This window comes from Panthera onca, chromosome D3, assembly GCF_046562875.1.
Source record: "Panthera onca isolate mPanOnc1 chromosome D3, mPanOnc1 haplotype 2, whole genome shotgun sequence".
Classification (NCBI taxonomy): Eukaryota; Metazoa; Chordata; class Mammalia; order Carnivora; family Felidae; genus Panthera; species Panthera onca.
This window is the reverse complement of record NC_138350.1, coordinates 27,555,389-27,569,556: the sequence shown is the minus strand read 5'-3', so window position 1 is coordinate 27,569,556 and position 14,168 is coordinate 27,555,389. Positions and strand designations below refer to the sequence as shown.

General features: G+C 50.7%; 3 protein-coding genes across 7 annotated transcripts in view; 1 reads left to right on the top strand and 2 right to left on the bottom strand.

The window, feature by feature from the left end:
* Positions 1 to 1,736, bottom strand: part of HIRA (histone cell cycle regulator) — a 91,690-nt gene extending 89,954 nt beyond the window's left edge. For all 3 annotated transcript variants that reach the window (XM_060612975.3, XM_060612976.3, XM_078435519.2), the window contains exon 1: positions 1,509 to 1,736. In XM_060612975.3, the coding sequence (XP_060468958.1) occupies positions 1,509 to 1,545 (37 nt within the window). In that variant the 5' untranslated portion in view covers positions 1,546 to 1,736. The remainder of the gene's footprint in view (positions 1 to 1,508) is intronic.
* Positions 1,737 to 1,969: 233 nt separating this feature from the next.
* Positions 1,970 to 5,705, top strand: MRPL40 (mitochondrial ribosomal protein L40). Of its 2 annotated transcripts, none has more exons than XM_078435523.2 (4): positions 1,970 to 2,226; positions 3,050 to 3,133; positions 4,081 to 4,239; positions 5,312 to 5,705. In XM_078435523.2, exons 2-4 carry the CDS (start codon positions 3,129 to 3,131, stop codon positions 5,634 to 5,636), a joined length of 489 nt encoding a protein of 162 aa, XP_078291649.1. In that variant the 5' UTR covers positions 1,970 to 2,226; positions 3,050 to 3,128; the 3' UTR covers positions 5,637 to 5,705. The 2 variants fall into 2 exon arrangements, with proteins under 2 accessions (XP_078291649.1, XP_060468972.1); XM_060612989.3 differs by lacking the exon at positions 1,970 to 2,226 and adding an exon at positions 2,246 to 2,724.
* Positions 5,706 to 7,127: 1,422 nt separating this feature from the next.
* CD3H22orf39 (chromosome D3 C22orf39 homolog) lies at positions 7,128 to 13,188 on the bottom strand. 2 transcript variants are annotated; one of them, XM_078435525.2, is made up of 3 exons: positions 12,999 to 13,188; positions 12,684 to 12,851; positions 7,128 to 10,232 (listed from the first exon to the last, which is right to left on the bottom strand). In XM_078435525.2, exons 1-3 carry the CDS (start codon positions 13,020 to 13,022, stop codon positions 10,107 to 10,109), a joined length of 318 nt encoding a protein of 105 aa, XP_078291651.1. In that variant the 5' UTR covers positions 13,023 to 13,188; the 3' UTR covers positions 7,128 to 10,106. The 2 variants fall into 2 exon arrangements, with proteins under 2 accessions (XP_078291651.1, XP_078291650.1); XM_078435524.2 differs by having other exon boundaries at positions 7,128 to 10,235; positions 12,999 to 13,178.
* Positions 13,189 to 14,168: the final 980 nt, after the last annotated feature.

The following is a 14,168-nucleotide window of genomic DNA, read 5'->3' as shown; positions in this document are numbered from 1 at the left end:
GCTACACATCAGGAAATGCTCTTGGAGATCAGCACAGGAGAAATGAAACTCAAGTTCACCACTTTTGCTTTCATGCACAGTAAACCTAATTGTGTCTTTGTAAATTATGGAAACCTCAGCATACCTCTTGTACCCAATATTTACCACATACCCTTTGTGTGGGAGGTACTGCTGAGTTTAGCAGGGAATACAGAATGAGGCCCTGCCCTGGGGCAGGGGCAGGGGCAGGGGCAGGGGCAGGGGCAGGGGCAGGGGCAGGGGCTGGGGCTGGAGGGTGAGTAATATGAAACGTAAACCCACAGGGACAGGGCACATCAAGTGGAATACAACAGGAGAAATGGGAACAACAACAAAAAAGGTGACCTCATCGGGACACTGAAAAATAAGAAAGATGTCACACAAGAAGATGGAAGGAAAGAGCACTTCTGACTGTAAGGACATACAGTTTCAGTTCAGTTCAGTTGCAATAGTAGAAAACATCCTGGGATTAAGTTCAAAACTAAAAAGCTACACATGTATAAAAAAGGGGCTTCTACCTGCTCTCAAAGAAAACACTAGCTCCCTCTAGTCGCATTGCAAAGTAGAAATGAGGAACAAGACAGAATCAGGGTGACCCTTTTCCTGTCAGCAGAGACAGCCTGGAATCAGGGCTTCAGGCCTTAGGCTGGAGAAGTGCTCCCTGGGCTTCAGTGCTATCAGCAGGGAGATTGGGGAGGGGGGTGGCTCTTTCTCCTCACCTCCCTGGAGAGCAAAGGCCAATTCCTGCAGCAGGTGTGCCAATCAAGTACAACTATGACAAACTGTGCTACCAGTTTTGGGTGCTTATCTGTACGCAACCAGAGGATTGAAAGAGTCTGTTCCCCAAGGGTGTGCTCTGGAGCCACTGCCACAGGGCTAAGGAAAGCCCTCTCCTAGATCACCACTCGCCTTATGAGCTCCAACCCAAGTCACCCTGATGTCTCAGTACAGAACAAACGTGGTTCGTTCAGCTGTGGGACTTGGGGCCCGAGCCACAGTCCCCCAAATGGGGGCACTGTCACCAGATCCTGGCAGTAACAGCCCCTTCACCAGGGCAGAGATACGCATATTTCAGGTGTTCACCCTGCCACTGAAAGGCCACAAGGGGGACTGGGCCCCAGTTTTAGACACTGAACCATCTGAGCACATCCTGGCTGATGCAGACGAGTGTCAGGAGCTGGCTGGCGCCCAGGGCCGCTCCCCGGAGGCAGGCCGCGGCTCCTCCACGGACCACGGGTGGGCGACCGAGGGCTCAGTGTAAGTGCCAGGGGTGAAGGCGGATTCGCTGAGGGCAAGCGGAGCACGTGCCCGAGCTCGCCGGCTTCCCCGTGCCGAGGACAAAGTCCGCTCTCGCCAACCCCGCGGTTTGGGTACCGGGCACCGGGCGCGTCGGGGGACGAGGCGGGCACGGCCTGTGCGCGGCTCTGACCCTACTCTAGACCCCGACCCCACTCCAGGCTCGGCCTTCCGCGACCACTGCGCGCACTCACCATTGTGGTTGACCCAGGTCGGCTTCAGGAGCTTCATTGTTCGGCCGCCGCCGCCGCCGCCGCTGGGCTGAGGCGAGAGCCGTGTCCCTCAGCGCGCCCGGGCCATGGAGCCACCGCTGCTGCTTCCTCCCGCGCCGCCCTCCGGCCGCCGCCCGCCCAGCGCCCTCAGCGCCGCCGCGCCATCGCCGGCCCGCGCCCCCCTCCGCCGCCACAGCCGCCCCCCGCGCTCGGCCGCCGCCGCCGCCGCCACAGCCGCATCCCCTGCGCCGCTCCTCCTCCGGCGGCTCCCGGGCAACGCCGGAAGTCACGGCGCGCACCTGCCAAATCGCCCCGGCGGGAAACCGCTCCCTGCGCGGACGGGGCCGCCAGGCTCCTTCTTGGGTAGGGGCAAAGCAGGCTGGCTGCGCTTGGGGCCCGCCCTGGCGCGGCTCCCGCCGAGGGGGTCGGCTGAGAGTGCGGCAGGCGAACAGGGCCTCGAGTTGCAGCCCGGGCCGCCGGAGTCGGGCGGGGTCAGGATGGCGTGAACGGCCTCTCTCCAGCTCTCTACCTCGCTGATTCCGAGTCCGACTAATTAGCTAGCTTCCGTCATTCATCAACACGCGTTTATTGGGCATCTCGAGAGCGCCAAGCCACGTGCCAGAGCCGGGATGTTGTTGCCGGCAGGGGCCGCAGCCCCGGGCTCAGACGAATACGGGGGAACGAACTAGTCCCGGGAAGGGTCAGGGGGATGCCGAGACGAACGCGTTTATGGAAGATCGGGGCCGTTTTCACAGACGGAGGCACTTGGACCCAGAAGGACGCCCTCTCGGCCACTCCGGCTGCACTGTGGGGTCTTGGCCCTCACAGGGGCGCAGGCCGACTAATTAGGGGAACCACTGGCGGGGTCGTGTCCTCAGCCGGGGAGGGCTCTCCGCCGCAAACATAGGCGGAAAGGAAGACGTCACGCGAGGCGCTAAGCGCTCAGAGCTTGCCCGCGCGTCGTCGGGACGTGCGGGGCGGGGCCACGTCGGGGGCGGGCCAGGTGCAATCCAGCCCTCCTCAGCCGGAACGCGGGAACGCGGGAACGCGGAGCCACGGGAAGGCCGGACCTTTGCGCGGCGCACGGCGGGACGGACAGCCAAGGGTGTGCGCCCGGAAGGAGCCGGTCGGCTGCCAGAGGGGCCATGGCTGTCGCAGCGCTGAGAGCTTCCGCCCGCGCTCTGCGCTCGGGGAGCTGGTGAGTGCGGACCTCAGCAGTGTCTCGGGCGGGTGCCTCGCCTGCGCTCCCTCCCTGACCACTCTTGACCACTTTATCTTCGGGAGGAGCTAGCTGATCGCGCCTCTTCCTGTGGTTGGAAAACCAAGGACCCTGGCGAGCAGGGACCCTGCCCAAGTGCTCTCTAGTGTGAACGGGTGGGGGGGGGGGGGGCGGGTTGAAGTCTCCCACATTGACCTCGTCGTCACATCCAATAGTTACAAGGGCCCCAGATTTTGAGTATCATATTTTTTTCCCTTTTTCCTGTTCAGTGGGGAGAATCAGACATATATCTTATCTCTTTCAGGCTTCTGGGAACTTGGCAGACACAGATTAGAGACACCCACCAGCGAGCTTCATTATTTTCCTTCTGGGAACTCATTCCCATGAGGTAAACTACCGTGGGCCTGACCTCTTTGGGGGTGTCAGCGGGAGATTGATGTGCATATGAACAGAAGAAAGCAAGAGACCACTGGACATTGTTTGCAAAATTAATTTCCTGCAAATTTTCTCAGTAAAATTTTGGCAGATGCTTTTCTGTCTTTCAGCATTCTATATGTGGAACACTGCTGTCTGTAAACACAAAACAAAAATTTAACTTAAAAGTGGTTTAAATAAAAATTAGTTTTAGAGGGATTCTTGTATGTTTTAAAGGACACAGCATAGACTTGTTTCTCCATGGGCCTTCCATTTCTGGTTCCCTGGAGAGGTGGGGAGAGGCATGAGGACTAGATTTCCCACCTAGGAGTCCGGATACTTTCTAGGGACTTGATTCACAAAGCTCAGTCTTGATGCTAGAGAATTTAATTTTTAGTAGTATATTATCACCAGAGGATATATGTTCTCAGGAGTACATCAGACTTTTGTCAATGCTCTAGGATGGGGAAATTTGTTAAGAAATCCTGAAAAGTAAATAGGGACACGCCAGTCACTTTTATTATACTGTCTTAGTCTTACTAAAATCACTTTTAATAAAAAAATCACAAATCCATTTATAACATAATGATTTTCTAATTCATCCGTTTAGTATTTTCAGTTTCCATTGCAACCCCAAGTCACACCTGAACCCAACACTAAAGATGAGTACTTTTAATTTATATCCTGATGCCATATGAAGTTTTTCTAGCCCTTCCTGGCTTAACAGTACCCACAGTTCTCACAAGGATCCTGGATTGGAGGCCATCTCCCTTACACACTCCACTGGTGAAGTTAGACCCTTGCATAGTTCCTTCCCCAGTGGAGAGCTCAGTATAAGTTCAGGGCACTTCACCTAGTGCCATGTCTCAGCATGTTCCTGAGCCTGAAGAGGAAAATGTCTAATGTTTGCTTTTCCATTAGAGCAGAGCCTCTGAGAAAGAAGAAAAAGGTAGATCCTAAAAAAGACCAAGCAGCAAAGGACCGTTTGAAAAAGAGAATCAGACGACTGGAGAAAGCTAGCCAGGAGCTAATCCCCATTGAAGATTTTATAACACCTGTGAAGCTCTTGGATAAAGCAAGGTAAGGGTCCTCTAGGGTTGAGGTTCTCAGGACAAAAGAGTTCCATCATCTTTGGCTAGTTTTGTCTGCATTTCATGCCTGTGACAGGAAGGGGTGAGTGGGTGTGGGGTGACTAGGTCCTGGACTGAGTCCTTTTCTCCTTGACTGTCTTGTGGGAGTTGGCAAAAGCATTCTTTTTTACCTTTTTAAATATTTATTTTCAAGAGAGCGAGTGAGCACAAAAGCCGGGGGGGGGGGGGGGGGGGGGAGACACACAGAGGATCCAAGCAGCTCTGTGCTGACAGGAGAGAGCCTGATGCAGGGCTTGAACTGGCGAACCACGAGATCATGACCTGAGCTGAAGTCAGACACCCAGCCAACTAAGCCACGCAGGCACCTCAGTTGACAAAAGCATTCTTTGGTGGTGCTCTTGAATGGCTGAAATGGGAAAGAAACTCGGAATAACTGTTTGATAAGCCAGTTCATATTGTTGCTTTCTTGCAAGAGGAGTTTTAGCTGTATGACTGATGACTTGGGTCTTGGGTCTGCAGCCCTTGCCCCATCTTGATGGTAGAAAACACTTAGCCTCAAGCTTTATGATACAAATGCTCATAGTTGGCATGTGTTGTGTGTAGGCTTGTTGTGTGCTGCCTTGTAAAAAGTGTACCATTTATAAAGTAGCACTTTGCCATACCTACGGGACATGGCACGTGCTTTTTTGGTACTCTAGTGGGCTGATCTGGGCTCTTGACTCCCTGGGATTTGGGTGTCCATTTTCATAACACCACTTCACTGAAAAGTCACCTCTCACCAAAGGTAGTCTCAGCCTGGGGCAGAGGAAGTGCTGCCAATTTTCTTAGAGCATCACTGTTTCTTGCGTCCACATAAAGCAAATAGCACTGGCTTCCAGCGTCAGTTACAGCTGTTACACCAACATTCCATTCTTTACTTTGTCCCTAACTTCCATGTTTTTCTCAAAGTCTTATCTGTTTCTGGCAGTGGGGAGGGCTGGGTCATATGCAGTCACCCAGACTGCCTGGCCAGTGACACTGGTGATCCCCAACTTCACACCTTTGGATTTGTGTGTTCCCAGACAGCGGCCTCACATGGAGCTTCCTTTTGAGGAGAGTGAGCGGAGAGCTCTGCTTCTGAAGAAGTGGTCCCTGTACAAGCATCGAGAGCATGAGATGGAGAGAGATGCCATCAGGTCCATGCTTGAGGCCCAACAGGAAGCTCTGCAGGAGCTGCATGTCCTGTCCCCAGAGCTACATGCGGAGGCCACCAAGCGGGACCCCAATTTATTCCCCTTTGAAAAAGAAGGGCCAGATTACACGCCACCAGTCTCCAACTACCAGCCCCCTGAAGGCAGGTACCATGACATCACCAAGGTGTACACACAGGTGGAGTTTAAGAGGTAGAGCTGTAGGCTGCCTTTAGAGCCAGAACAGGACTCAAGCACGTTGTGAATAAATGTTTAATCAAGTGTCTGTTTTATGTTAGAGTCAAAATTAATTCACCTGAGAATGGATGGGGGTGAGAGATGCTACCCTTCCTTGTCTGGTATTGGGGAGTGAATGGCCAAGACTTTGAGTAAAAAGATTCCAATCCTGTGGGGCAGACACCACCAGCAAGAGGCACAAAGTACCTCAAGGAGAAATGAAGGATGTGCAGGTTGTGTACTGTGTATGGCACGCCTGTGCAGACAGGCAGAACCTTCTCATTGGGGCAGATGGAGCACTTGGGTTTCCTCGTATCTTTGGCAGGGCCAGCTTTGGGTTTTAGGCTGGGAAGGGAGGCTGAAGAGACTGGAGCAAGCCTGGGACACACTAAAGTTGCTGTGTCCCCTAGGAGCACATGGCACCCCTCTTATTCAAGTGCTGTTAGTCCAGAACAGTGAACGTATTAATGTGCTGGGGCTGCCAGAACAAAGTACCCTAAACCAAGAGGCTTGAACAACAGTTGTTCTGGAGGCCAGAACTCTCAAGATCAAAGGGGTTGGCAGCATTGGTTTCTCCTGAAACCTCTCTCCTTTAGTTTGCAGAGCTGCCTTCTCTGTGTCCTCACAGGGTCATCATCCTTCTGTGCCTCTCTTAATAAGGATACCAGTCAAATTGGATTACAGCCTACTTTAATGATCGCATTTTAAGTTAATTACCTCTTTCAGCATCTTATCTATAAAGTCCTATTCAGACATACTTGGAGTTAAAGCTTAAACATAGGAATGGGGGAGGGGGGCACAATTCAGGCCATAAATAGTGAAGGTCAAGTGAACAAATAGAGCCTGCTAGTGACTTACATAGCCACCTCAGAAAAGCTTTGGGTTCTTCACTACCTTAGTGCTGATAAACTGGGGAAACAATTGAGTAAGACTTCAGGTTTTCCTAGTGTGTGGTTCACTTCTGGTTTACTTAGATAAATGTTTTTACCGGAGAAAAACCTGCCTAAGGATTCTAAGTTCTTTGGCTCTACCTATGAGCCAGTCACTGAATCCAGCCACTTTTCACCTCATTGCTACCTCTGAGGTCCACGCCATTGCCAACTTTTGCCCGTTCCACTGCAACAGCCAACTCATCTCTCCATGTGGGCATTCCCCTTGCCCCTGCCAAGCTCCTCTGCAAGGCAACCAGAGGGCTCTGTGAAGCACAAGCCAGGTCAGGCATTTGGCTCCTGACCACCCTGATTACACCTTACAGTAGCCCCCCATCCACCTTCCCCTGGTCTGCACATGGCACTTGCTTATTCCTTGTGGCCTGTGTGCCCCTTTCTTCACAAGGCTCAAGCCTCTTAATCCAAGTCTGGGCTCTGATGTTGCCTTCCCCACCTCCCTGCCCACTGCAGGTGCTTTGTAGTAGTGCTTTTCAAAAGGTTTTCATCCACTAGGTTATATAATCAATTCATGGGGTCATGGCCAGCAGTTTTAACTTTTTATTTTGAAGTAGTTACAGATTCACAGGAGGTTGGAAATAAGGATGCAGGGAGGGGCTGTGTGTGGTTCTCCCAGTCTCAAGTGTCAACATCTTAAACACCAAGTAGTGTCAGTACCCAGAGACTGACATAGGTACAGCCTAGAGTGTATTTAGGTTTCCCACTACGTCTGCAATCATCTGTGTGTATGCCTAGCACTACAAAATGTCATCACACATTCAGCTCTGTATATGTCAAGGTTCCATTACCACAGAATGCCCTTGTGTGCCCCTTAATAGCCATATCCACATCCCTCTTCCCATTCCTAACCCTTGGCAGCAGTAACCATTCTCCATCTATAATTACATCATCTCACCAATGTTACATAAATGGAACTATCATATGTATCCATTTAACTCTGCATGGTTTCCTTGAGTTTCACCCAAGTTGCCACATGTGCAGTTTATTTTCAGTGGCACAGAACTGAAAATGTCAGTGTACCACACACTACACAAGGATTGTTTTGTGAAACTTGTTTCAACCATATATGCCATATACAAAGTATGTACAGATCATAAAACCCTTGTTATTACGGGTTTCATGCAAGAGATCCTGCTCTATTTTCTTCACAGCACTTAACATTACTTTAGACTTATTTAATGATGTTTAAATGTTTTGTCTGTCTCCTAAACTCAACTAAAACTCTTTGAAGTAACTTGCCCATTTCAAGACTGCAATCCTGGCATGTAGCAGGTGCTCAGATGTTGTGAAGGGTGAACACAGGAGCAGGTGTAGGAACATTCTGTGCAATGATGATTGTCAACGTGGAACTCATTGAGTAGCAGAGAAGGAATAAGACTTAACAGAGCAGTCAGTGGCAGGCAGCCCCCGGCCCTAAAGAAGCACGTAGAGTGTGGATCCCTTGAGGTGAGCCCTTCAGGACTGCTGGCTGCTATTGCAGCCCTGCCCCAGGAAGCCCAAGGGATCATATGCAGATTGGAAAATTCAAATATCCCTGATGTTTCCGAGTGAAGAGAATGCCCGTAGATCGCCAGCAGCCTTCCCTCTCCTTCTTGGCCTGAAATGCTCCAGAAAGTAGCCACACCACAAAAGAGATACCCTGGTTGACTCAGATGTGAAGGCACCCCACCCTGGGATGGGCTCTTTATACTCACCTCTGTTCCTGGGCTCCTATGTGCACACCCACACCACTCTCAGGGACACACACACAGGGAGGAACCATAGGGAACCTGTGTACACACATCCCCACCACTCAACAGGTACATACACACACAGGAAGGGGTTATTGGGGTCCTATGTGCACACCACTCCCCCCCTCACCTCACAGGTACAAACATACAGGGGGAGGCTACTGGAACCTATGTGCACACCCCTCACTACTCCTAGGTATACAGTCACAAGGAAGGACCACTGGGGACCTGTGTGCACATTCTCCCCTCGCCCCCCACTCACAAGTACATACACACTCAGGAAAGGCTACTGAGGACCTACACGCAGATCCCCTAACATTTACAGGTACATGCAGTCACAGGGACTCGGCATAGCAAAGGAGAAAATGCACATGAAAAGGCAAAGTTTTCTTTAATGTATGCCTTTCTGAAGTGATGGGATTATTTTGCCCCGAAGAATGTGTTAAAAGATGGTGGAGTTAAAACATGTCCTTTCTGGCCAGGTTGGGGCCCAGTCGTGAAGAAGTACTAAAATGCGGTGGGCCCGGGGCGCCTGGGTGGCTCAGGTGGCTAAGTGTCCAACTTCAGCTCAGGTCATGATCTCGCAGTTCGTGGGTTTGAGCCCCGCATCGGGCTCTGTGCTGACAGCTCAGAGCCTGGAACCTGCTTCGGATTCCATGTTTCCCTCTCTCTCTGCTTCTCTCCTGCTCACACTCTGTCTCTCTCTCTCAAAAATAAAATAAGCATTAAAAAATAAATAAATAAAATGCGCTGGGCCTCAATGGCCAGAAAGGAGCAAGGAGGGTGCTGGGCACAGGGCCAGCCTCACCCTCAGCACCATACAATAGGGCCTGCTATGCAGCCACAAGATGCAAAATCATTAGTAATAAAAAGACCTCTCCAAGAACTAGAGTTCTTGTTGGTTCATATGCATATATTTTTAAAACATCTACAAGAGTATAAGCACACAAAATCCCCAAACTCTCCCAGTACAACAATGTCAGGTGCTAAATCTAACAATCTCAACTATTAAATTGTGGATTTAATGGTCAGCTTTTGTTTGGAATAAAATATGTGAAATGGCTTTTGATATAATCTACATTTTCTAAAAATGACCAAGGGATATTCTGAAGGAAAGAGACCAAAATTCCATTGTGTCTCGGGCTTGGCTTTCCTAAGCCAAGAGTCTATGAACCCTTTTAACGCAAGCTTATGTATTCTGTACCTGTGTGCATTTCTTAAAAACCAGAGTCTTCAAGAGGCCTATCTCGTAGAAGAAGAAACACCCCACCTGTGTCTGCAGAGGAACTGAGTGAGTGGGCTGTAGCTCTGTGTAAGCACCAGGGGCTGGCAATGCAGTTTCACCAAATCGAGGACCAGGAAAGGCATTCACTACAACACAACCATTTAGCTACCTCATTCTGATCCCCCTACATGACCACTTGGGTCAGGGCTACCACTCAAGAGTTTACCTGAGAATGCTGCTGTCCCCAAGAGGGGAACACGAACCAGCCTGACCTGGCTGCTCACTGGGATCTGCAGTGGTGTCTGGTATCCTGGAAGCTGTGCAGTGGGTGAAATTGTCTTTCAGAGCATTGCAGCAGCAGGTGCAGTTCAGGTTCAGTTCACTCTGAATGCAGGTGAAGGGTGCGCAAGTAGGGCTGGAGACCTCAGGCTCTGTGTTCTAGGCGGTAGAAGCTTTCAGGGACCGACTAGACTCTTTTGGCCAGTCACTGTCCTTAGGGTCCTGCGATAGCCCCACTTAGATCAGGGGAAGCCATTCAGGAGTGCTCGTCACTGGTCTTTCTCCTCCTGTGGCAGAGGGAGGTGCCAGTCTGCAGGAGGGCTCTGCCTCAGGGCCCACACGAGGGTGTGTTTCCGTGCAGCCTGGACTCTCGCACGCTCACTCTCACAGAGGGACTGCTGTGCAAAGGAGACCCCAATCACTTCTGGCTCACATGGCCCCTGAACCTCCCTCCTCCTTAGCACCCTCCCAAACACAAGTCAGACAAATTTGGCTGCTTCCACCTAATAAACCTTGGCGATTGTTCCGTATTAGAACACACACATATAGATCATACTTTCTCCCAAGCTACTGTGAAAAACTATTGTGCAGTTCACCATAATTTGAGTAAATTTTAAAATGTCTTCTCCTGGGTCTCAGGGCTTGATGCTTTCGGTCGACTTAATCAGGTTTACCTCCTGAGACCAGGATGGGGCTGAGAAGAGAGACAAGAGTCTGAAAGAGTGGCTAGAGTGGGGAGGGTAAGGCAAGAGACACATGAGCAGGGAGCCCCAGACAGGCAAGGAGGAATCTAGATGAAAGATAATAGGTGACACTCAACCAGCAGGCTTTTCTCTGCCACTCCCGCACCTCCCCCCACCTGCTCCCTGCCAAATAAACACAGGGCAGTACCTTACCACCATGAAAGGTGCACTTGGTAGGCACCAGGTGTTCTACTAGCCTTTTTACACATATAATTTCACCTTCTCTAATTGTCTTTGCTAGAGCTCAACTGTCTCAATGTTTTTGTTCTTGTTTAAAAAGCAATCAGCAATGCAAAGAACATGAAAAACTCCCAGACTTCTGGAACTGAGGTGAAATTCACAGCTTCCTCAACACAATTTTAGAACTAAATTTTAATGCTACACATTTCCCTGATGATGGAATAATCTACTGGCTACTGTACTTCCTCGGTTTTTCACTAAACCATATACTACAGGTTCCTTTCCCTGCCCAGATAGATTCGCTATTTATTCTTTTTAATGGCTATGTAATACCCCACTGTTTGGAGGAAGTTATTTGGTTAAATGTCTATTAGTGGCATTTAGGATGCTTTCAGGTTTTGTGCTATCACAAATAGTGATGCAATGGATATTTTAAACTTTTAACTGTGCACTGTTACCCAATTACTTCCCTAGGATGGACTTTCAGAAGTAAAACTAGGGGGTCAAAAGGTATTCGTTTGGATAATCAGATGGAATTGTTGGATAATCAGAACACGTAACACTCCACAAACACTTGCACAAGTACCCCTGCTTCTCCACATCCTTACAGACACTTCTGATGTGTCACTGGGCAGAAACCACTGGTCATCTGACCTTGTATCCCAGGCCATTTGATTTTTTTGAATGAATTCCTTCTTCCTGCCCTTTGCCAAACTTTTCTATTCTGAAATAATCCCCATTTAATCTTTTTTTAAATGTTTGTTTAATTAGAGAGAGAGAGATGGAGAGCAAGCAGGGGAGGGGTAGATAGAGGGGGTAAGAGAGAGAATCCAAAACAGGCTCCACACTGTCAGCACAGAATCTGACTTGGGGCTCAAACCCACACCATGAGATTATGACCTGAGCCTAAACCAGGAGTCTGACACTTAAATGACTGAGCCACCCACGCACTCCCCATTTTTCTTACTGATATATGAGCTCTCTCTTAAAAAAAAAAAAAAAGTCATTAACCTCTTCCTATATAGGCTATAAGCTATTGTTTAAAATTTTTTGATTTCCACTTATGGATTTGTCATCACTTTTATACAGGAGCTTGGTTTCCATATCTGTTTGTCTGTTTCAATAATCACATACATTTAACCATGCTGAAGCAGTCCCCAGTCCTGCTGGGCCCTCACCCCTTTCCCATGAGCACTGCACCTTCAAGCTTCTCTCCATCTCCCCAACCAAAAACAGCTCTAAGGCACGGAAGGTGCCAGAAGGGCAGGGGCTCGGTTTTCATCACTCCTGTATCTCTAAGAGCTCCCATCATGATAAGTATCTGCTGAATGAATGGAAAACTAGAACTATCTCCTCATTGGTCTCTTTGCCACTCCATAATACATTCTCCCACCGTGGCAGTCAGACTGACCTTTTAAAGATATAAATCAAGTCATGCTTCCCAGCACACGTTTACACTTGAATCTAAACCCTTTTTTAAGGCCCACCAGATACCACCTGGTACCTCTCCAGCCTCACCCCCTACCTCTCTACAGCCCACCCTCCTTCTGCTCCAAACACCTGGACCTTCTTTCTGTTCTTCAGATGTGCCCGCCTGGGTCTGGGTGAAGGTTCTTAAGGCTGGTTTCTGGTTTTTCAGGCCTTCCCAATATCCCCTTCTCTGCAGGCCTGCTAAGAACACTAACACTCTCTCCCTCCAAACTCTAAATTCTCCTCCTTTGTCTTCAAAGTATGAAAGCCCCGTTGATATGCTAATTTTTCGTATTTCTCAAAAGAAAGGAAGCACAAAAAGAGGAGGGACCCAGTGAGTACTCCTCTCCGGCGTCTCAGGGCTTGGAACGTGGGAAGGGCGTGATCCGTGCACTCGGACGCTTCAGCAATACACCCCCTCGGCCCAGCGCCACCCCTGGCTCCCTGGCACACCTGGGCCTCCGCGCTCCGGCGCTCCTCCCACTCTCGGCAGTTGGCCAGGTCGCGCCGCCACTGCTCGCAGGCTGGCCGCTCGCCGTGGACGTAGTAGTGGTGCAGGAAGTGCCTCGCGCTGCGGCAGAGCTTCCATTCAGCGCTGTAGGTCTCGCAGGGGCGCGGCGGCTGCAGTGAGAAGCTCGCCTGAGCCGGAGGCCTCTGCGCCGCCCGCCCAGATGCCCATCCCGCCTCCTCCTTGGAAGAAGGCTCGGATAATCCGGTCACAAGGTCCGAGGAGGTTCCCCCCACTTCCCGGGCGCCCCCAGCACTTACCCGCCAGCCGCCACCATCCGCCATTACCGGGCGACTGCCGAATCCCGCCTCTGAACTCGCTAGCCAATGAAAATTGAAGAAAGCCGGCACCGTATGATTGACGGATTGACGAACCAATGAACTCAGAGATATGCCGATAACTCCTCACCCACCTCCTAGTCACGAGCTAACAAACAAGACCTCAGGGCAGAACAGCCAATAACACCCGGGGGCGGTGGCACGTGGAAAGGCGGGGCCCATGAGGCCCAAAGGATGGGGGGGGGGGGGGAGGGGGGCGTGTCCCGAGGGTTACTAAAGTCTGTAGTCCTTCCTGGAGGCCAAAGGAATGACAGCTGCCTGGTGCCTGGCGGGCGGCCCAGGTAGCACTTCGTTACCTATTTCTGAAACCACGGGGTTCAGGCCGGTTTCATTTTCATAAACCTCAAAAGACAGGGCTCATTTTCATAAGCACATACTGAGCATCAACTCCATGTGGCGAAGCTGCCACGTCTGCGGCTACAGTAGTTTCACTTGAGTGTCCACTTGAGGGTGAGGGTGAACTCACAAAATAACCTGTATTGGCTGGGCAGGGGTCTAGGGAGCCCAATGATGTCCTGAAGGAACCCAGGCTAGTAGTGGAGGCTAGCGAAGGATGTTTCCAGCACAGTGGCAGGCTGGTCGAAGGCATGGAGGCTGCGTGTGACAAGGGGCAGAGAAGAAGCCTTATAAGTATGGGGCAGCTTGTATGTCTGATTAGGAATGAAGGCTTTACTCTGAGACATGGGAAGACATGGAACGTTTGTAAACAAAAGAGGTGCACAAGAGGAAATAAAAGCAAAGAAGCTAGTGAATCTGAGTAGTCCTGCAATACCTATGCAGTGGGTCTCCAACTTGGGAAAACTTACTCATCTGCTGGGGAGCCTCTTACAATGCAGTTGCTGGACCCACCCCAGGAATGAGACAGCGTCAGACTCTCAAGGTGGGCCAGAATGCTGCAATTTTACCAGGAGTCCTGCCAAGCTGGCTCATAGACCAAGCTTGAAGACAGAGAGGGCTGCAGACCAGGGGGCAGCAGTAATGACAAGGTGACCCCTGGTGACCCCTCCCCTCTATATCACCAGAAGGCCCACCAAAAGAGTCCACCTGCAGCCCAGGCAAAGAAGTGTGGCTCCAGCAAGGCACCAGGAGTGG

What these genes read in the sequence shown, in the direction of transcription:
- MRPL40 (XM_060612989.3), top strand. Translation starts at nt 2,672, where the DNA reads ATGGCTGTCGCAGCGCTGAGAGCTTCCGCCCGCGCTCTGCGCTCGGGG. An exon ending in GCTCTGCGCTCGGGGAGCTG is followed by an intron (nt 2,725 to 3,049) that starts GTGAGTGCGGAC and finishes TATCTCTTTCAG; the next exon opens with GCTTCTGGGAACTTGGCAGA. An exon ending in AAGCTCTTGGATAAAGCAAG is followed by an intron (nt 4,240 to 5,311) that starts GTAAGGGTCCTC and finishes GTGTGTTCCCAG; the next exon opens with ACAGCGGCCTCACATGGAGC.
- CD3H22orf39 (XM_078435524.2), bottom strand. Translation starts at nt 13,022, where the DNA reads ATGGCGGATGGTGGCGGCTGGCGG. An exon ending in CGGATGGTGGCGGCTGGCGG is followed by an intron (nt 12,852 to 12,998) that starts GTAAGTGCTGGG and finishes TTCTCACTGCAG; the next exon opens with CCGCCGCGCCCCTGCGAGAC. An exon ending in GCCGGAGCGCGGAGGCCCAG is followed by an intron (nt 10,236 to 12,683) that starts GTGTGCCAGGGA and finishes TCCTTTGCACAG; the next exon opens with CAGTCCCTCTGTGAGAGTGA.